The following is a 23,058-nucleotide window of genomic DNA, read 5'->3' as shown; positions in this document are numbered from 1 at the left end:
TGATCTCAGGATCTTAATTTCTTCTAATTTCCTGTGTTGACAGTGAAGGACAGACCACAGGCATCAAGATGAGGAGCACTGACCATGAGGGAAAGTACGGTACCATTTTTCTCAGCAGCTCTTGAGTGCCAGCAGGGTCAGACATGCTCAGAGGGGCATTCCCAGGAGCACGTTGCTAACGCAGAGAGAGCTGCAACCGTAAATGTTGAGAGTTTGTGCTAGAGATATGCATCTCCCAGCTGAGTTCCCCAGGCAGTTCTAACCGCCAGTAACACTCATTTGAGAGCAAACATGGGAAAATCAAGTAAAGGCAGGGTTCTGCAGTTTTTATATTTGCAATGAGCCTTGCTGTCATCACGCAGTGGCTCTGCGGATGGCAGTCTGCACGTTGCTGCCCATGTCTCTGAGAGCCATCTGATTTCCTGCTTCTTTGTCGGTTTTTACTCTGTCACCAACTTCAGTTGGTATGGTCATGTAGAGTGAACTACTCAAATATGGAATATGGGTTTGGTTTACATTTTGGACTACTTTAGAAGAGGGACAGAAGGCTTTGTGCCTTTTGCTGTAAAGAAAAAGGTGAACAGGCTCACAGTTTTCTGGGCTTTTGGTTTTGTAGGGGGTTTCTGTGTATTTCCTCCTATTTTGTGTTATTCTCTCTTTCTCTCTCTTATTGCTTTGCTTATCACAGCATTTGTGTGCATATGTGCCTTCTCATCCTCTTGAGCAAGTGGGAGCCAGCATGACTGATCCTAAGATGGAACACTGTCATGGTGCACAACGGAGTCCCACTTTCCAAGGGGGAGCTGTGCCAGCTGATGTGTCACAGAAGTGCTAGGGCTCATTTGAAACAACAGGTGATTTCCAATAGTAAACGGATCTTCTCTGAAATGACCGTATAAGTTTAGGAAAGAGAATGTATCTTTTTACTATTGGGTTTGTTTTGGTTTGTTTTTTTTCCATTACTGTAGGAAAAGGAAATATTTTAACATCTGGTCTGTCTGATGTCCTGCTGTTCTGGAGAACATTTTTTGTCACTAAGGCTAAGACCTTAGCCTGTCGCATAGACATCCCTAGAGAGCACAGCTGACGTGCTGTTGAGACTTGAGTTAGTCTGGAAGTAGCTTGCAGCCTTTGCTGGACCACTCACTGGGCTGTCACTCAGCATGAAGATCTGTGTGGGCCACTTCACCCTCCTTAGGTGTGCTTTGCTGCCCTTGCTCATGTTTGTGCTGCTTTATCTAGACATGCTGCCTGGCTGTAGTCACTGTGCCACTGCTGTGAACTTGTCCTCAGCTTGTTTTGGTTTGTACTTTTGTTGTTGCTGCTATTATATTCAGGAGGGAAAGAGCATTATGAGATGTCCTCACTTAGTGCTTCTGGAAGCTGAGATTTTTTTTGTCATAGGGTGGGCAGAAGAGAGAGCACACAGAGGACCTCCTTGCTGTCTCATCCCCACGTGGCTATAGCTAGGAAAGAGAGACTGAGTGTATCTTGATGCCATATCTATTCTAGGAACTTCTAGATGAACTTAATACTATGTTTATGCCACTGAAGATGGAAAAAAACTTCTGGGCTTACAGTGCTGGTGGGGAACTGGCTTTGAAACAGGTGTCCAAGTGCAAAAATTGACTCATTTACCAAACCGCTCAAGAGATGCTTCCACCTTGGAGATACGCAAAAGACATCTGAACGTGATCTTGGGTAACCAGCTCTATGTGGCCCTGCTTGAGCAGGGGGGTTGGTAAGATGACCTCCAGAGATCCCTTCCAACCTCAACCATTCTGTCATTCTGTGAAAGCCTAGTTTGGTGTTAAGGGCTTGACCCAGCCCTTCAACTGAGAGTTTTGTCATCTTCATCCCAATCCATCCATCTTCTTTCTTCTTCCTTGTTCATAGCATTACTTAATGACATGCAACACCAATAGCAGTGGATGGTGGTGTAAAATAACAGCAGCACCCTGAGACACTGTCCTCACCAGTTAGCCTAGTGAATTCACTGACGAGGGCAGACTGTGTCTACAGCAAATAGCTTTCTCTTGTTATACCTTTGCTCGTGAATGCAAATTAATGAGCTTGTATTTAGTGAACAATGATTATTTTATTATGGTACATTAACTTTTCCTTGTCTTGTAGGTAGCGTTAGTTGCAGTAAAATACCATGGCTTTGATTCACATGCAGTCAGATGCACTTTGCTGTTTTTGTAAGTCATTAAAGCTCACCCAGTCTGGGGTTTTGTTCTGTTTCCCATGCAGTGCCTGTGGTGTTCAGTTTCCAGTAACACATGGTGTTTATATTCATGACTGGTATTACCGTTGTGATGGTGATAGGGTTTGTGTTTCTTGCCTTGCTTGATTTATGTTGTGGCTGGCGTGCATGGCACGCACATGTCTTCAAATAGAACACAACTGTTTTTTTGTTTTTACATTAGAAGCACTGATGATTTAATTTAGCGTTTTGAATAATCCTGCATTTGCAGGGAAACCTGTCTGTGTCGTGTCCCTCCTTTGATAACTCTGTTAGCTTCAGACATTTAAGGCTGCACTTCAAAATCATACTCTGTAGGTTTGTGTGGTTTTTAAACGTCTCATGTGGGTTTCCTGATTCCCACCTTGTCCTTAGCTCTTCCTACTCCTTCTGTTGTTCTTTGCTTTCTGCCAAGATCTCTCCCCTTCCCGCACTCTTGCTAGGAACCTTCTCCTTTGCCATCCAAAAGATCCTGTGATGCTTCTGCCTCAGAGTGCAGTCACAGCAAGGATCACCTGAATTACGGGAGCTAGTTTTAAATGACCTGCAGTGGTAGGACCCAAGGTGCAGTGGGACAGACCTGAGCACAGACTGGGAAAGCAGCCCAAGCTGCGCAGGCTCACACTGCTGATCTCTGGGGTGTTGCACTGAGACTTCTGCTAGTACCTGAGCTGCCTGTCCGTGTGTATCTTAACTATTCTGTGAATGCATTACAGAGCAAAAAATGGGAAAGCTGAGCTCAGCACTTCAGGAATTTCCTCCTCTTACCTCTGCATCTTAGCTGCTCCTCTCTCCATTTCACCTCAGTCTGCCTTTGCAGCTATGTTAAGCACTCTGCAAAAAGCAACTAGACACCCTTCTCATGGAGGTCTCGCAGTCCACAGTGGTGGTGGTGGTTTTGGTAAAGGCCACGCTCAGGCAGAGGCTGGTATCCCGGTGGCAGTGGCAGCTAGAGCTGTGTGCCCAGCCTGCCCTGTGCTGCTCATCAGCCCTGGGCTCTTGGAATCAGCAGAAGCCAGCAGCACAGGGATGCTCCAGTCTGTGCATCCGCCTTTCCTGCTCCCCTGACTGGGGCTTGGGCGAGAGCAGGCAGGTACCAGGCTGGTCCCTAAGCAGAGGGGAGGATGGCAGGATCAGGAAGCTACCCAAGCTCCTTTACATCTTTCTTCCCTGTCAGCGTCTTGAGCCATGTAGGGCAACAGGCACAAAACTGAGCTTGCCTAGTACAGCGATGAAATCTTGAGCCAGCCCTTGCTGGAAATAGGAGCTGAAATAGATTAGGAAAGTATTCACCTCTACCCTATAACACAATTTGTGGTACTTTTCAACAAAAATTAAACAGAAGTAATTTTAAAAAAAGCTTATAAAATGAATGATAACTCCCCTTTTCTTGTCTGTCTTTCCCAGAAATAAAACATTTTTTTGTCTTTTTTGAGGTCATACCCTGGTTACTGCTGGACAAAACCCAATCAGATGGTAAATCTGAAGGCAGTGACGGAGTGGAAAATACATCAAGAGCTCTGAAACCATTACATTTTAATTACATGCTAAACTGGTTTTTCCACAAAGCAGTAGCCTTCCAGATGAAGGGACTGGGACCCAGGGTTGATAATAGTTGTTGATGTCCAGGCTGCAGATTGTGTGGTCAATCCCTTCCAGTCAACTTCAGCTAATAGTACTTCAAAACCACTGCCTTACTTATCTCATGATATTTTATAGCTATAATAATTATTTCATTTGACCTTCTGTTGACCACTGTCATTTACCCCACATTTTGGCACAAGGAAGGCCTATTACTGGCATTGTGCTCCCACCAGCAAGGAAATGCCTTGCCCTCTGAAGACTGACAAATAGTTGGCTTGAGTTGTGCCCTTCATCACAATCATCCATCACTATCGTCCTTTAGTAAAATCTTTTCATTGCTAAGAGTAGTCTGACATGAAAGACTGAAGTGTGGAGTGAGGACATAAGGAAAATGGGGAGGCTGTGTGTTTAAGGCTCCTAGTCTGGATAAGATGCACTGACAGGACTGGGAGATGCTCCTGCAACCTCACTGCGTGCACATTGTGTGTGCAAGGAGATATAGTGGGCTTCGTTTTTAAAGAAAAGCTCTGACTAAACACAGGATGAGGATCATGTGGTGTTCCCTGATAGCTATTGTAAGAGAAATGTACTTTTTTCCTAATTGCTTCTGGGCTGTTGGGTTTTTTACAGGGAGAAGGCTGAATTTAAGGGTCACTGGGGCTAATAACAAAAGGAAGAGAAGTGGTATGACACAGCACCACGTATACTGGTCCCCATTCCTCCGTTGCGGGTCATTAGCAGGGTTGGGAGTGGTAAACCTGGTTGTTGTCTCTACTGCTGGAGCTGCAGTGCTAGCAGGAGTGTGTGGAGGGAACAGATTAGGCTGGAGGAGTAAAATGTGATTTAGTGGCTTTCAGAGCTCTGTTGAGAGCAGAGGACAGAGAAGCTTCAAGCTGTTTGCAAAGGCTGTTTTCTCTGATGGTTGTGTGCTGTTCTTTCTCCAGTCACCTGCCACAAATGTGTCTTTCCCCTCTCTGTCTTCAGTTCCCAGATCACTGCTCTGTCCTCTGCCATCTCCCACATGGTCCTTTCCACACCCTGATGAGGTTTTCCATTCCCTGTAGCCAGCGTATCCCAGGCAGTGTCTTCTGATAGCTCGCTGGCATAGCTGTTTGGTTGCAGAGCAGGTCACGCAGCTGTCTGAAGCTCATAATGGAATACACTCAGGTGCTACAACAGGTACACATATTACTTGGTTAGCTGACATGAAAGAGGGGCGAGGGGATGGACCATGCAGGTAGATGCCTTCATGTTAATCACAAAGTGTGCAAAAAGTGAGTCATGCAAAGGACTTAACATGTAATGAATTCTGAGTAGGTTTTCATATAAAGAGGAAAAGGTATGTGCCAGGTGAAACTCTTCCCCTTGTTGCCAAGAGTCATGTCCATGTTCAAGAGTGAGAAGAGACTTGAAGCATCTTTAAAAAATACTTGATGTTCTTTACTTTGCTTTAGATAAAACCAAACTTCTTTTTCCTTGTCTTCCCTCTCAAAAATTATCAGACTGGCTTTGTTGAATTGTGTCATGCGTCCGTCTTTCCTCAAACAAAACGCTCATTCCGAGAAGCATCTCATGCAGTAAATGTTCGCCCCCTAACAGGGGCGTCAGTCAATGTTAACTTCCCAATATTGCTACCAGCTGGTTTGCAGAATGCATTACTGAGTCCCATCATGCAACCTTTCCAGGTTTTATTCTCATAATAAACCCTTTTGTAGTGGTTATAGTTGTAGTTTTCTAGAACTCGACCAGAGAGCTGCATATGGAGCTGCCACTGTGCTCTCCTTGGAAGTGCAAGGCCAGGATCAAGATGAAGGAGGTAGCTGCTGAATTTGAACAAAGAGCAATTTGCTGGTCACCCGTAGAAGGTTACGAGTTTGAGAAAATGTTGTAATCAAGTAGTTTCAATTTGAAAAGGCATAAATCTGTGCATAGGTTAGCTCCACAGGTCTCCACTGATTGCTTCATTTGCCTGGTTGAAAATACTGCTGCGATTTAACTTATAGGAATGTCTGATCCATTTATCTGGCATGACAGTAATGGGGAATGGAAGGCGCAACCTTCAGTCTTTTATCCATGTTTAATAGGACACTAATTTTTAGCACTAATTTTCTGAATCAGGCATGAGGAGAAGGCTCAGGGCATCCCTGTACGGTATTTTCAGATATACCCGTTGCTATCTGAACGTCAGAGTAGCAGTTGCTCTATACTCCTCCCATTATAACACATGTCTGTTACAACACACACACAAGCAAAGAGTGTGAACATGTTCACGAATGAGGAATTTGCAATTTGCCCCTTGCTGGAAGAGGAACATGCTTGCAACAAGATATGTTTTGTTACCGCCACAAAAACTGGAGACATTTCCTATTTGTACATTGTGTATTAAAACATACTTAAGTTGCTTAGCCAACAATGCAGATATTGCTAAGATTTCAGTTGGTTTCAACTGTATTTCCTTGGGAGGTTTACTTTTGTTTGTAAATATATGAAATCTTGATTTATTTTTTGTGTATTTTCTCAAGTGCTTAAAAAAATGGCAAAGTATATTTTGATTCAGACATCCCTGCATTCCTCTCTTGCTTTTTTCTTGTACATTTTAGTTTCAGTCTAACAAAGAAATATTTAATGCAATATGTTTGGTTGATGATTTATTGGAGTTGAAATGTAGAAGGAAAATATGAGAAGCATGCCAGCATTGAAATGTGTTTCAGGATTTTTGCAAAAAAAATGCTTGTGAAAATATTTTTGTTGTCTTTGCTTTCTGTCTGAAGACATTGCAGGGAATTCCAACTGAAAACATAGGCTCTGTAATTTGCTTAAAACGTGTTGGAGTTTTATTTTACAAAGAAGCAGCAATTCCAAAGTGCTCATTATTACACTTTTATTTTCTCTTCCTATTCAAGTACAGCTTGATGCAATAATCAACTTCAAAGAAGAAATCAGCCACTTGATAAATGTCCCAGTATACAAGTATAGCTTGTGAATTTTATATTTATATAAATGTGTGTGCATATATGCATTTTATCTTAGACCTATATAGACATAGTCTGGTGCTTGTTTTACTGAACAGTTTTAAATTGAGCATAATGGCTATGTTTGAGTGCAAATCAATATTTTCAATGTTCACAGAATCACAGACTGGGTAGGGTTGGAAGGGACCTCTGGAGATCACCCAGTCCAACCCCCTGCCAAAGCAGGCTCCCCTAGAGCACATTGCACAGGGTCGTGTCCAGGTGGGTTTTGAGTATCTCCAGAGAAGGAGACTCCACAGCCTCTCTGGGCAGCCTGTTCCAGTGCTCTGTCACCCTCAAAGTAAAGAAGTTCTTCCTCATATTGAGGAAAATTGAGGAAAATGTTGTCATTATCAATGAGACAGAATCTTTTTCTGATTAAAAAAATAATAATCTTTGCAGTACAACATTAAAATTGATTAATTGAAATCAAAGAATCATTATTAATACTTCTGATTCAAATAGTTATGCTTTCAAAACAGTCCACGCTGCTTTCAGAGGGCTTTCCTGGGCTGTCCTGGGCTGATGGGAGCGATTCAGTGTCCGTGTTGCAATAGCAGAGGTTCCCCTCAGTTGGCAAGGGCTGCGCTTGTTGTTCGGCAGAAAGTTCGACAATGCCTGCTTGCAGCCTTACTGAGGGGAGCTCCCGAGCACTGGAGGTGTATATTTTTATAGTGTTTCATGGGCTAAGCCAGCTGGAAGGTGTGGTACAAATGGAGGTTTCGTTTCTGTAGTTCTTTAGAATCTGAGCAAAAAAAAAAAATAAGCAATGAGTGAGAAGCGCGTACAGCTGGGAGATGAGTAGAGTAGAGTAAATCAGTGTAGATTCCTTCTCCCGAGAATTAAAAGCATAAAAGCCCAACGGTAAGTCTTCACCAGGACAGTGCGTGTGTTAGGGCACGGGCAGGCAGGCCCGCTGCACCCCAGCCTTCGCCCCAGCAGCACGCGGTGCCCTCGCGCCTGGCTTGGAGCACTTACAGCATCGCAGGAGTGTGTCTGTCCAGGGCAGGGTGCTGCCAGCCACGGGGCTGGGGTGCGTGCCTGGAAGCAGAGCACCAAAGCGGGGGTAAAAGCTGTGGTAGGCAGGGTAAGGTTATTCACTAGAGAGGGACTTTATTTTGAGGCTGTACTTTGGCAGTGGGGGAAGCAGGCAGAGGAGTGGGGTTTTTCTACAGCAGAGTTAAGGCAAGGGTGATGTTACCGAGCTGAGAGGTTGAGGAATGTGAATAAAATGGGTAAGTGTTGATTTTATAGCTGGGCTAATCTGGTCATTGTGTAGGAGTACCTTCTTGTTAATGATGGCTGATAGCATTATCATGCCACCACCAGCTCCCAGCGTACTGTAAATTTTCTGGACATGGGGCGGGGGTGGGAGGATGAAAGGCTTGCTGGGTTTACTCACCCTTTCTAATCTCTGGAGGGAATGAGGCCGTGCCCCTCAGGGCTTCATGTGTGATAGAGGCTGTATCATAAGGTGTCATTAGGGGTGCTCATCTCCTTGCTGCTATAGGGCTGGGACACCCCTACATGCCTCCCCATCCCTGGACTTCTACCCCAGAACTTACACAAATATCAGCAACAAATTTTGTGACATTTTCATTTTTTTTTTCTCTTTTTTCCCAAGCATCCTCTTTGCAGACATAGAGGGTTTCACAAGTCTGGCCTCCCAGTGCACTGCTCAGGAGCTGGTCATGACGCTGAACGAGCTCTTTGCCAGATTTGATAAGCTAGCAGCTGTAAGTTTTCTATTATAATTCTGATATTTTTTTTTTCCTGTTGCAAGAATTACATACTGTGCTGGTTCACTGGATTGCTGTAAATATTCACTGCCCTAAAAGGCAAGCTATTGCAAGCATGAATATAAGCTAAATACTTCTCTCTCCTTTATTTTTATTTTTTTTTTAATTTTTTCTTTTTTTTAGGAGAACCACTGTTTGCGTATCAAGATCCTGGGTGATTGCTATTACTGTGTGTCTGGGTTGCCAGAAGCAAGAGCTGACCATGCACACTGCTGTGTTGAAATGGGAATGGATATGATAGAGGCCATCTCGTAAGTACTATATTCCCCACGGAGAATTTCAGAGCAAATAGCAAGTAGATTCTCTTTCCTGTTAGATCTTCCTTACCTTAGCAGCAAGGTAGCCAAACCAGGGAACTGATGTCAGCAAAAAGGGAGACCGGCTGGAACAAGAAAACAAGATGCAGTAAAGGTTTGACAGCAGGACAGACCCTTGAGTCCCTTACAGCCATGTGGATATCAGAGTTCAATCTCCTGATGAGAAAGGCAAAGGTTACTGTACTTACTGGAAGTCTCATTCCCAAGGGAGGATGCCAGTGAATTTCACATTTCAGAAATGTGAAATCAGAGGATTAATAACTACTTTATTAAATTTCAGTCCCTCTTCACTTATCTGTCTTTAAACCAGCTTTTTACTCACCTCATAATTCTTATGCTAAGGTCTGTCTTGTCTATTTTAACTAATCTTTCTCCATGTGTCCCTATGACAAAAAGGTCAGATTCAAGACTTTCTTTAGTTAAATTAATTATTGAAGAAAACCATAAAATTGGTCTTGCACAGATGGAGACAGATCCGTGGTGCTTTTTCCTTTTATTTCCACTTACTTCCCCATCTTTATTATTCTTTTAAAATCTACTCTGAAGCTTTGCCTGCTCCTGAGGTCAGATTAGCAATCCTGTGTTTGTCCAGACCATTCCTGTCTTTAGAGAGTAACAAATATGAGACCCATATCTAGTTATATTACTTGGAGGATTGCAGACAGTGTTGAATATTGTTTGCATCAGACATGAGCTTTCACAGGCCAATTCTTTCAGAATTCAGGGAGGGAAGATTTATTTGGTTATCTTGAGTGTATGTAAGTTTAGGCACAAAGTTCAGTAATTTTTGGATGGTAACTCAGCTGACCTTAATATCTACACCATCCCTGCTGCACAGAGGATGCACAGAGACTCTGCTTCTTTTTCCCTTCTCTTTAGTTTTTTTATTTTGTGAAAGCATCTTCTAAAGTATCAGTGGTACCAACAGAGAAGTAGAAGATCTCTATGGAGTTCTCCTCTCATTCCGTTCAGTAAATTGATGGAGTTTCCACTTCACCTTGATAAAAACTAGAGCTAGCTATTTGCTGAGCTTGATACAGTACATCCTTACCATTTGAATTTCTGCAAGGACATGAATACACACCCATACTTTTAAGCCTCATTTTCATAACACAGATACATTGTTTGAAAAACAGTGTTTTCACCCAGGAAACCCCATTCGAAGGGCAGTACACAGCAGCATTCCCTTGCTTTGTGTACAGCGTGAGCTGTCAGGACTTCCTACCTTTACTTTCCTGGTTTTAAACTCTGTTGCTTTGCACCAGTCTCCTTTTGGGGTTTGTATGCAAAACACAAAATGAAAGGAGTTGCAAATATCTAGTTTCCAGTAGCCCTTGAAAGGATGCTATTTCTTTGACATGAAGTACAATTAAGTGGCCGGTGACAAAGTGTCTTGTCAAACACAAGAAGCAGCAATTCTTAGCCACCAACCCTACAAAGGAGATATCATGTACATTGCCCAGAAAAGTCTCACTTTCTGCAGTGGTTGGCCTGATGAAATCCAGAGACCTTGACACATTGCTCTGTAATCCCCCAGAAGGCTGAGTAACACCAGGATGTCTGGACTTCATTGATTAACTGCAACCCACGTTACCTTGCAATAAACATGGAGCTGAAGTGCACTCAGTGTTTGTTTACAAATAGCTCTTCATCAGCCTTTAAAACTTGCTTCCCACTTGATCTATGATGAATGCATTTAACAATCTTATCTCTTAATAAGTCCGGAAAGTGACTCTGTTCTCACTACCCCTGCTTCTCCCTCCCCTGCTCCACTAAGGATCAAGATAAGAGTTTTCACAATTAAGGTAACCGATAGCTACTGAACATTTGATTGCAGGTAACAAATAGCTCCTGAACATTTGATTGCAGGCTTCACCAACACTGGGCCCTGCCCGTAGGCTAATTTCATCTGTGCACAATAACAGCACGAGTGTTACCCCAGATCAGAAAGATAGAATTATATTCACTGTACTGCTGTTATAAATGAACTAAAAACAAAAAGGAAGGTAAGAAAGGATATTTCATTTGTCTATAAAGGATAACCAAACACATTTGTTTCCTACAAAGTCTGGAGAAAGTCACCTTCTCATCAATGACTCTACTGGGAGAAGTTCCCTGGTCTTGTGTCAGTAAGGTGCCTTGTCAGAGGGTGCAGTGGGGTTTGTAGCACTTGTGCAGCATGTTCTTCCTCCCTCCCCAGTGCTGTACTCAGACTGCAGCTGCTGTTGTCCTTGCAAGGGTGATGGCTGCAGCTGCATTTTCATTACCCCCGTTCCTGTTGCTTTCCCAAGTGTTGTGATGGGAGCTCTTCCAGTTTTTAAGCCTGTGGCACCTTACCCATATGCAGTTTCCCTTCCCTGCTAGAGAATCTCTGCTGGTTGTTAATAAAAATAATGAATGTCACTTCAGCAAGTTGATAGTGAAATGTAAGATAAGAATTATAAGGTAAAAGGAACTGTAAGAAGGTAGGAGCTGTTTCAACAAGAAGTCATCTTGAACAGTCTTCTAAGGGGCATATTACCCTGTGATGAGTGAACTGGAGTCCAGAATTGTTCTATCTTTAATCATTCATTTTCATTAATAACTAATGCATATATATTAGATCTGTGTTGATGTTAGGAAGTTGGGAGGACTTACTTGTCCAGAGGATATTATCTAGAAAGGACTAGATGAACCTGAAAACCAAAGAGGTTGAAATCCAATAGGCATAAAGTACAACTTCATGCTGCAAGGAACTAACGACTCAAAGGAAAGGACTGTGCTATGTGATGTAGATGAATTTGCCTGTGAAACATGGACATTCTGGGAATGATGTGATCAGCAATAACGAGAAGCAGAGTTGTTCTGATGACCTCATCAAGATTTTCCCCTACCCACATTCCTAAATATATTTTCCATGTGAACAGCTCTTGAAGTTAACTTTTTCCCAAAAAGGGCAAAACCCACAAAGTATTCCAGCAGTCATTTTGGGAGTAAGCAGAGCATCCAAAACCTCATTAAAATCAGAGCTTGAGTATTTGTAGCTGCCTTTTTGGAGTGACTGCAATAGATGTGGTTCTCTGGTTTTGCTGCTCTGACTGCTGCTCTAAGCTCCTTTCAAGCTTTCCAACTATAGTGGGGTATTTCACACACGTATCGTATTTCATCTGTGGAAGAGTTGATGCTTGGTGCCATACAGACAAATTAAGATCTCTGAAATCATTTCCTTTTTCTCTTTGCAACATGCTATTACTCTTAATGAGGCTGAGTGCTGGCAGGTTATGTCCAGCTTTGGTAAGAAAATCAGAGACCAGCACTTTATTCCTTTTACTGCCCCAAAGATTTCTTTTTTCATGAGTTCTTGACTTGACCATGCGTTCAGAGTACACAGATTTACTCCAAGGGCTCCCCTTTCTAATTAGTGCTCTGCTTGGCCAGCCATCTCATCCAAGAGCAATACAGCAAGTCTGGTTTTGTTTTGTTGTCCTGTTGTTGTGGATGCGCAGCACTGTGTGATGCGTGAATAATTTATGGGACCATTATGGATTTTTGTGTACTGGGTGCAAGTTTGCGCCACCGACTACAACCATGCAGTTCTTAGTGATGTCCTTTTTTCTCGTATCTCTTTTCAGATTAGTCCGGGAGGTGACGGGAGTAAATGTCAACATGAGAGTTGGAATCCACAGCGGGAGAGTTCACTGCGGGGTCTTGGGCCTTAGGAAGTGGCAGTTTGATGTGTGGTCCAATGATGTTACGTTAGCCAACCACATGGAAGCAGGGGGCAAAGCTGGGTAAGTTGCTTCATCAAAGCTGTCGTGTTAATCCGTGTGTTGTTTGGTGTCAACATGTCATAGTGAGGTGGGGAAATGAGGGACAGAGGTTCAGAGAGTTTGTATGTCTGCTGTGAAATGAACTGTGGGTGTAGTAGTTTAAGCATGTACAAATGTTAGCAAGGTTATTCTGTTCCATGTATACATGTTACAGAAAGTCCACAAAATCCCAAGATGGGCGTATCCTTCTGTGGTAAGAAATGAATTCCTTCTCTGTGAAACAAAGCTGATAGATACAACAGAAATGAGCAGGGCTGTGTGAACACCAGCAGAGCTGGCCATGGTTACAGAGAGATGTGACCTCTGCGGAGTGTTTGCTGGAGAGCATCCCAGCTATCGATGGGTATTGTATGAAGCATTGTTTCAGACCAGCCTTTTGTTCTGAAACATTCCTCTGAGAGAGCAGGATCAGTTCTTGTTTCACCGCTGTATGGACCAACTGAAGACTGAGTTGCTGCCAAGTTCCTAATTTTTCTACATGCCTTTACATCTTTTCTCTACTCTGGAAGAAAGCATAAGACTATAGTACTTCACAGGATTCCTCTACAAGGCACTCTTGTACCACAGTGATTAATGTGATACAGTAAAAAAGATACATGCTACAATATATATTACATGTGTCCGCTGAGTAGACATTTCCTTGTGAAGGGCCTGTGTTTGCCAAAAAAATGTATCTGCTGTGTGTTAGAGCAAAGTGAATAAAAGAATGAGTACTTTATATCTAAGGAGGTGCTTATAAATGGATGTGTAAGATGCTTAACGTGAACACCTCTCTTTTTAAGAAGATGCCTCCTGGCCTGCTTCCTTTAAAATAGGTGAAACTCCTGTACTACATCTATAAGAGTAGTGGCATGGCTAAAGAAATTGGGTTTTATTGCTTGTCTGTTCCAGTATGTGGAACCTGTCACTGACAGTAACTGGCTTTTTAGGTGATAACTTTTCAGAGCCTACAATAGTGGTTTGTCTTTTGTCTTATTCAAGGCGCATCCACATAACAAAAGCAACCCTGAACTATCTCAATGGAGACTATGAGGTGGAGCTGGGCTTTGGAGGGGAACGCAACGCTTATCTGAAAGAGCACAGCATTGAGACCTTCTTGATTGTACGGTGCAGCCAAAAACGGGTAAGACCAAGCAAACTAATGCAGATTTTAGATACTTTTAATAACTAGATGGTCTCCAGCACACCAAAGTAGAGTGAACACCAGCCTTGACTACCTGACCTTCAGTGACAAAAATTCCTGTTTCACTCTCCTCTTCCTGAACTTTTGCATGCGTAGAAGCGAGTGTAGCCACCTTCTGCATAAAGTTTCTGCACCAAGTACTTTCTAGCTCTATTAATGAAACTGTCCTGAGTTGTTTTCAAAATAATTTTGAAGAATGTATTTAATAGAGATAAGTATTTTTTCAATTAAATTTGATACTTGTACAAGTTCTTAAAGCAATAGATCAAAACCACAAAGATCTCTTCTCTGTCACGTTACAGACAGAGGTGTTTTTTCCACCTGCTCACCACATTGCCATGAGCATAAAGATTAAAGCAGTTCTTATTACTTTTCAGCCTCTGTTTCTGAAGATGGAAAAATCTGGCCCACTATAATGATGGATGATCACTGTGACAGTGGGATGAGATCATACCTACTGCTATGACACGGGTCAGGCTGCACGTATTAAGGCTATTAGGGCATTACTGACTTAAACTTGAGTCAAGTCAAACTCAAGTGGACTGCAGCCAATATATCTTCTTTTTGTGACACTGCCAATAACAGAAAGGAGGTTGATGCTATCACTAGTTTGTATTCTTTTAAATAATGGTGGACTGTAATACTAGAAAAGGACCTTTTGATCCTCTAGTTGAGCCTAACCGATAATATTTCTCTAGGTAATTTCTGCTCTATAGACACTACTTTGCTATTCACAGTATGAGCAAGCATATAAAGATTGGCCTGAATGGAAAATCATTTCAAATATTTCTGAATCTAAGACCAATTAAACCTTCCCACAGCTGTAAATATGACTACCACGAGATTAAATGAATTAGTGTTTGTGACACGCTCCAATAGCATGGTTGATTTGAATAACTATAACACCTATACAGAAATATTTTCCTATCATTGCCTCATTTCCTGAGAGAATGGAAGCCTCAAAGCTCCTTAATGGAAGTTGGGTAAAAAATCTCCAAGAAAATCCCTTATCATCTGCTAAAGAAAGAAGCTGATGTTTTGGTTTCTGTCTGCTCATAAGATAAATCTCGTTAACAATTGTCAATCTTCAAAAGAGGATTAGAGCTTGCAGTGCAAGATTATTGTTTCTTGAGCATCACTGCCTGTCAGTGGGCCAGCTGACGTTTATACCTAAACCACTTCTTCTTTGCTGGGTAGATTTAAGAACATAAAACCAAAATACCCTTATGGTCAGGCCCCATCTCCTGGAGTGGAGAAGCTATATTGACTTCTTAAATCATGCACTCACCAAGTTGTCTGCATGCTCATGTGGAGAATTTAAGGTTTCTCTGGAGAGAAGAGGAAGATCTAAGATCAGGATTCTGATCCTTGTCAGTGTAGACAGAAAACTCAAAATCAGAGACACAGAGGACTTGGAACTTGACTTCATTTTTGAACGCAGGGCTGTCTTCTGACTAGGAGACTGGACAGAGACTCAGGAGAGATGTGTATTCCATTCCAGATTTATTATTTTTATTGTTTTGAGGAACTTGCATCTTTGTGCCTTGATTTTCCATGGTAAAATAAAATGGGTCCCCTCCCCCTCATTATTTCACTGCTTTATATGTATTTATTGCAGCTCTGTTACACATTGTAGCCCTTAGCTGAAGTCTCTAGGCCCTACTATAATGCTGCTCTAACATGCTGCATCCCAGAGTAGCTAAGAATTGGGACATGTGCATGGCCTGTGTAATTATTGTGCTAAATTGAAACATGAAGAAACTCCTTCAAGAAGGACAGGGAACTGCTAGAGAGAGTCCAGCGCAGAGCCACGAAGATGATTAAGGGAGTGGAACATCTCCCTTATGAGGAGAGGCTGAGGGAGCTGGGTCTCTTTAGCTTAGAGAAGAGGAGACTGAGGGGTGACCTCATTAATGTTTATAAATATGGAAAGGGCAAGTGTCAAGAGGATGGAGCCAGGCTCTTCTCAGTGACATCTCTTGACAGGACAAGGGGCAATGGGTGCAAGCTGGAACACAGGAGGTTCCACTTAAATTTGAGGAAAAACTTCTTTACGGTGAGGGTGACTGAACACTGGAACAGGCTGCCCAGAGAGGTTGTGGAGTCTCCTTCTCTGGAGACATTCAAAACCCGCCTGGACGCGTTCCTGTGTGATATGGTCTAGGCAATCCTGCCCCGGCAGGGGGATTGGACTAGATGATCTTTCGAGGTCCCTTCCAATCCCTAACATTCTGTGATTCTGTGATTCTGTGTGATTCTGCTATCCCAGGTCACGGATATTTGTGTTTAGAGTTTGAGGGGCTCCTGGTTTGCCCATACTGCTGCAACTGTCTTGCTCCCATAGCTGTTTTCTATCCCTTTGTGAAGAGTTTAAAGTTCTCTCCCTCTTCAAAAACTCATTTTCACATAATATGAAGATCAGAAGTGAGAAAAGCTTTCTCCCCTAGTCAGCTCAGTCAGTCTTGAATATTTTGCTTGATGCTAGGCAAAGTTCTAGTGCTTCCCTTTTTCCTTACATTTCTGCTTGATTTTAATGACTTCTTGTGATGTATTTAGCTAGGTTTTCAGTTCAGTCTGTTCCAGTAATGGCCATAAAATGTTCACTAACTGAGTAATGAGTTCCTGTGAGTCCTGTCTGGGTTCCTGCTATGCTCACACACAAGGCACAGGATTTGCATTGACCCGAGAGCAGATACATAGTTGACCCAAGTAACTGTTTGCCTGAGCTGTTCCTCAGTTCACACAGGCAGACTTGAATTATCTGAATACCTGGTCCGTCAGTCCCACAGCCATCAAAACCCAACAATACCAGGAATTACGATGGATGTATAAAATGTAATGGCATCTGTTCCGTACCCTTTCTGCTTACTGTTGCCATGGGGAGCCATAACTTTGAATTTCATGTCTTTTTTTTGTTTATTTGACTTTTTCATCATGCTAATGCCATTTCTTTGGCACAGAGTAAATGGGAGGAACATTTATCTATTATTTTTGTTCCAGGAACTCAGACTAGCTCCTTCTTTGAAAATAGGGGGGTTTTCCTTCTTAAGGATGCTGTTAACTGGAATATATTTAGTTCAGTTTTAGTGGGGGGGGAAAGCTATATTCTGATCACTCAGTCTTTACATAACATCCCTAGAGCTGAAAATGTAGTCCTTGTTTTCTATCTGGTACACAGAAGAGTTGCTTTCTATTGAAAGAGAATGAACTGCAAAGTTTTAAAATCCAGTCTGTTTAGGTTTCTCTCTCCTCATCTTTACCTCCAGATCTGCTCTCACCTTTCTGTTTGCCCTGTCCTGTGATGCTGCTGCCCTTGTGGGTGAGCACTTGCCTGTGAAGAAGGCTGTGCTCAGATACCCCAGAGCAGTGCAGGAGTGACTTTATTATTGCAGTGTCATGTTCCCCTAGATAAAAGTTTTCATGGGTTTTTTTTGAAAGCATAGATCCAAAGTTCCAAATTTGTTTTCCTTGTGTTTGCTTTCAATTCCTTATGCTAGGGTTTTGATAATTAAAATATAAGAGAGTCTTAACTGTGTGAGGTACAAACGGTGCCCATGCATTTCATTGTAATGTGAACCTATATATATAATCACACATATACATATATATAAGTGTATATATATGAAGTAATTCTTGTCATAAAGTTAGCAGGCTCCACCATAAAGGTCTGTTGAATCTTTTGCTGTGGTTTGTTTGCTCCCATTAGTGCTAACAGTGGGCTGCTTGAAAACCTGGTTGCTCTGGTGCCTGGTTGCTCTGGTTGTCTGGTGTCTGCTGTCAGCCAGCAATTGTATCCCCTCTCCCCCTCTCAGCCTTTTTTCTCCTAAGACAAACTCTTTTAATGTCTTCTCACAATGAAGAAGAGACAAGCACAAGCTCTCACAGCAAGCTCTTCATTTTCATGATTATCAAAGGAAACCTTTACCTTTTGCGTAATTGCCTTATCTTGGTGTCTGATGTTTATTCTGTGATGAACTAATGTGATTCCTGATAATGAAGTGAAGTTTCTGACTGTATCTCTAAGTGAATGATCATGCATTTTGTACATTTGAATGTCTCGGGTCCCATTTCTACTGTGTCAGTCCTCAAATGTCGGGTGCTAATACTCCTTTTTTTCTTAGCTGTCAAATACTACCTCTGCTTCTCCCATTAGCAAAGTCAGTCATTGCTACACTTGGTGCCAGATTCGATCAGAAAAAAATTGAACAAAAACTGCACCAAGACTAATAATTAACTCTACTAGTAACTTTCATCCAGCCTACTATTTCCTCATTCAAAACCATCTCTTGCCGTTTCACTGGAAACCAGCTCTTTGCCCAGCTTCGTATTCCCCATCTGTCTTAGCCATTAGTCTTCAGCACAGCACTCTGTCAAATGCTCTATGGAAAAAACAAGGCTACTGGATTTTTTCTATTTAGAAAAACTTGGATGCTCTCAAGGCTGTTAATCCAAGCCCAACATTTGCTGCTCTACAAGTTCTGTGTCATGATCCCTGATTAAATAGTTATTAAAAATATCTGTTACCAGAACTGAAATTGCAGTTGACAGTTTGACGGATCTGGGATGGAGATTGTCCTTCCGACTTCAGCACATCGCACTTAAGTTTTACTTCCAGCTTAGTCATGTTTTCTTTTTATAACGCTACGCTTACGATCCCGCTTCTTTTTTGCCTCTACTGTGGCAGTAGTGATTATCTGAAGAGAAATAATCTGTTCCTTCAGTTCTAGAGTAAAGTAGATTTTTAAGTTTCTGTTACCCTCGCATGATATAGGGTGACTTACACAGAGTGACTTCTGCCCTTTTTCAGTACTTTTCTCATTCATTTGGATATGTGTTTCTAATGGACTTAATAGCTTAGCATGAAAGAAATACAGGAATTGTCCAAGGAGATATTTGCCTTTCTACCATTACTGGCTTTGCATCTTCATTCTTTATCTATCTGAAAGTCTGTGTTTTCAGATAAACAGTGAATTATCAGCTAGAATTACTAATATTATTACCCAGATCTTTACTGATTTCCAAACTTAACCCTGAGGCATTGTAGTGAATTACCCAGCATTACTCAATACAATGTCTTTATCCTTCTACAGAGTGATTTTGGGTTTTTTTTGTTATATGGGTTTCTTCTTAAGTTTACCCTGCAGACTGTAGCGTTCCTAACACACAGCTCTCTACCTCCACCTCCACAACTTTTGTATCGGTCCTTCTGCACTTTATTCAAAACGTCTGTCCCAATCATTACTGCTATCCTATCACATCCCTGCTATTCTTACAGTACTCAGCTTAATTATTGTTGCAGTATCCAGTAGTCCCGGTTCTTGGGCTGCCCAGATTTCTGGAGTTTGTACAGGAGCATGACACTTGGCGGTTGTTGGCAACCTTCTGCTCTTCTTTGAGATTAGGTGCTGCACTAGTTTACAGAACCATCACAACTACTTTTCTCATCACTTCTAATCAGTGATAAAAGCTTTACTCTGAGAAGGTGGAAAAGTATATGTTTGGAGGAGTGGAAAACAGATCTTAAGGGAATAGGATTTTAACAGCACGTTAGGTTTACAGCTAGTTTTATTGTCCTCAACATTGTCAGAAGTCTGGGGAAATGCTTTGCTTTGAACACAAGTGGAAACAAAATGTGACTGACAACAGATGAGCAATACTGCTGGCTAAACACACTGTGCTGAGTGCACAAAGTCAGCAAACTGAAAAAAAGTTTATTTTTTTCTAATGTCTTTCAACTGCAGTAAACATGGGTGTTTCTTTTAACAATAGCAGGTACACAACAGTTTCAGAAAGGGTTGTTGATGGTGGCCTTAAAACAGCTCAACAAAACTTTGGCTGTAACTCCTAGAAAAACAATTCTCATTCTTTTCTAAATAGTGTCCTGGAACTCCCTCCAGCTGAAGAAACAAAATGGTCCTTTAAATGTTGTGCATGTGACTCTCCTAAAACACTATCAATCTAACGTGATAATTCCTCAGTTTAACAAATTTAATCACAGCTCAGCAGGGTTCCACTCATCTAGATTTATGAAGGCAATGGTTTGGAGCATGTCGCACTGCAAGAAATATCATTCACATGTCCATAGGACTTCAAGACAATTTAAAGAATAATATGTAGCTGAATCCGAAATGGCTGATCCACGCTGAGATTTCACTGCTTTGTTGCACTGAGAGTGATCAATATGTTGGAAAATCCTTTTACACGCTAAAGAAGTAACAGGCATTCTTGATGCAATTGATAAGTATAAGAAAATCCCAGCTATTTCTGCAGTTTTGCTATAGCATTACTGTAGCTCACTCTGTGGGAATTGGTGGTGGGAGCAAAACAAAACCTCTGGGAATAAGATTTACAGTCTCTTTGCAAATCCAGATTCGAAAAGTTCCCACAACAGCTTTCTGGAGTTTAGCCACTTTAACTCTGAAAAACTCTTTGCTGTCAGAAACATTTGCACCTGCTCCTGTTGTTGGTAGTACCTGTAATGAGTAGGACTGAAAGGTATCATCTATTCCTTTCCTTTATTCTTATTTCCAGTCTTGTTATGCCTTAGGTAGCCCTATGTGCAAGTTGTCCTCATGCTGTCACTTAGCCAGGAAGAAACAGAGGAGAGATCCTCATAAATTTCTACAGAGGAGTTGTGATCCTTTTATTCTTCACTTTTAGAGTTTGTTGTTATCATCACCCGCTGAACAAGTGATATTTCAGAAAATAAATTAGCTCAACTTTTAAAAATATCAGGTTTAAAAAAATGTTTTTGAATAAGTATTGATGTTAACTACAAAGTCCTGTTGTTCAAGATAATATAGTAGCACAGTATGTAATGTGGGAAAGCAAAAAATCCACTATACTTGTATGTATGTGTTTTAATCTGATTGGAAATATTGCTGAAACACCTACAGGGGGTGGGGGGAAATACTGCCAGAGTTCATGTAGCCATGGAAAATTTATGGTACCTGACCTCATGGTTAGAAGTGATCTCAGAAGTATATATTTACCCATTTGTCCCACCCTTACCTCAACCCATAAGTGTCAATAAACATGTATGAGGTCTTTTATTCCCTTCAAATTAATCAAGTGATGATTCAGAGATACCTAGCAGCAGGTAGAAGGATCACTCGCTGACTGAGAGGGGTTAGTATGTCTGCTTGGACTTTTGGCATTAAGGCTTTTCTCAAATTCTAACCAAATTTACTAACTCATTGGGGGAAACCTGCTGTATGTAGCTTTTATCATCTGTTGATGTCAAGGCATTTGTAATATAACCAAACAGCTTTGCTTTTATAGGTCCCCAGACTAGTTTCAGCGTCTGGGTTTGTGATTGCTTTTGGTTGAAAACCCTTCACTAAGTTGTAATGAAATGGATTGGCAGTGTCACTTCTATTATTGAAAACAATATGTATTTGCTTGGAGATAATGAAACTGTATTTTCTGCCAGTTTTCTGGCATCACATCATAGAAGAAAGCAGCATAACTATGAAAAAGATTGCATAACTGGAAAACACAAAGTGCTACAAATGATGGCAGAGACCATAAAGACCAGTGACTTTTAAAAAGCAAAACCTCAAACCAACTCAAATCTGAACATCAGCGTTGCATCACATTAGTGTATATTTAGAAACATTTAAAATGCAGCTCTCCTTGGAGGTTATCCAGTGGCTCTGTCATGATTGCTCATGAGAACTTCAGCTGGTGCCAAGTGATGGAGCTTTCAGCTTTGCAGATGAAACAGTGGTGGGTTCGATGTGGGGAAGAGGTGACATGGGAGGCACTTGCTGTCCTGGGGGCATGCAATGTGGGAACACGTATGGTCCTCCCCAGCAAACACCCCAGGGATGTTTGCTGACAGCTCCCTTAGCTGTGTTCCCCCTGAGTTTCCTTGAGATCCTAGACTTGTCATCCTGGCTGGGTGGAGAAAGATCTTTGCTGGCAGCCCGGGGCTGCAGTGACCACTGCTACTCACTGTCATGGGGCCAGTCGGGTGTCTGGCACAGGGCTCCTGTCGCAAGTGGCACCATGTCCCCAGCTAGTGGCCATGAAGCCTGCAGCACTACATCCCTGGGAACGTTTGGTGCCTGTGTGGTGAGCTTGTGGTCTCATGGGAAATGTTGTCATCGTAGCTGTCTCTTCTTTGCAAGAAAAGAGATGATGATTTCCCATGCTTGTCAATCAGGCAGCTTTCCCCAGCACTGAGTTTTAGCAGGCTTTTAAAAACTTCTTTAAAAAAAGTAATTTAAGGCAGCATAACACTTGACATTTAACTCTCTGGTTACCATGGAAATAACACCAGGTATTTTGCAGACTCCTGACAGGTACAAGTTACAGTGAATAGTGGGGAATCAAAATAAATAGGTAGCGAAAGCAGACTCCAGGCAAAAAAAAAGGTGCGGATACCTGTATTGTCATTAAACACTTGAACCAAAATTGTAGAATTTAAAACAACTGATGCTTTCTTTTTAAATTATTCAGTTGTCTGAACACTTTCTGAAATCCAAAATTAACTATTATGTCTAATTTTTTTTGGTAAACTCATGGAAACAACAATTCTCTTGAAAAAGTTTAATCTCTCAAGTAATAAAGCCCTACTGTCCAAATTTTCAATTATCTCCTTTAAGCAAGGATGTAATAATTGCCACCCCTCTGACTTCTTGAGTCAGTACAGGTAAATCGCACAGCCCTCACTGAGCAGGTCTCCAGTGCAGTCCTTGCTAGAGAAGATGAAAGGGTTTGATCTTGTACAATAAACTCCTGTCTTTCCACAGAACACATTCCACATGGAAACCTGTCTGTCTTTTTAACTAGAGAATATATTCAAAATAAGGAACTAACCAGCCTGTTGGTTAGCCTAGTTACCTGCTGCACTTCTGTGCTTTTGTAACTGGCACTGAGCTTGAATGCAACCTTTCCAACAGATCCTGTGCAAACTTTGCAGTAAGCTCCAACTACAACCAAGATTCAAAACCAGCTCTAATTACAAAATCAAAGACTTTGTCCAAACTTCAGGAAAGTTAGTGTCAATGATAAAATTTGCAGCTAGCATTAGGGTACAGGAGACCGTTTGTCACACTCTGCAGTACCATTACCTTTAACAGATACACAGTTGTTTGCAAGATTTA

The 23,058-nt window shown here is 41.8% G+C and overlaps 1 protein-coding gene across 1 annotated transcript in view; it reads left to right on the top strand.

The window, feature by feature from the left end:
- The window catches only part of ADCY5 (adenylate cyclase 5), a 221,425-nt gene that overhangs the window by 151,518 nt on the left and 46,849 nt on the right, over window positions 1–23,058 (top strand). Inside the window, exons 4-7 of the mRNA XM_068407629.1 lie at window positions 8,465–8,576; window positions 8,763–8,890; window positions 12,568–12,726; window positions 13,747–13,888. Coding sequence (XP_068263730.1) covers window positions 8,465–8,576; window positions 8,763–8,890; window positions 12,568–12,726; window positions 13,747–13,888 — 541 coding nt within the window. The remainder of the gene's footprint in view (window positions 1–8,464; window positions 8,577–8,762; window positions 8,891–12,567; window positions 12,727–13,746; window positions 13,889–23,058) is intronic.

Source organism: Nyctibius grandis, chromosome 9 (genome assembly GCF_013368605.1).
Source record: "Nyctibius grandis isolate bNycGra1 chromosome 9, bNycGra1.pri, whole genome shotgun sequence".
Lineage (NCBI taxonomy): Eukaryota > Metazoa > Chordata > Aves > Nyctibiiformes > Nyctibiidae > Nyctibius > Nyctibius grandis.
The sequence above is the reverse complement of the archived record's forward strand: the minus strand, read 5'-3'. Positions and strand labels throughout refer to the sequence as shown.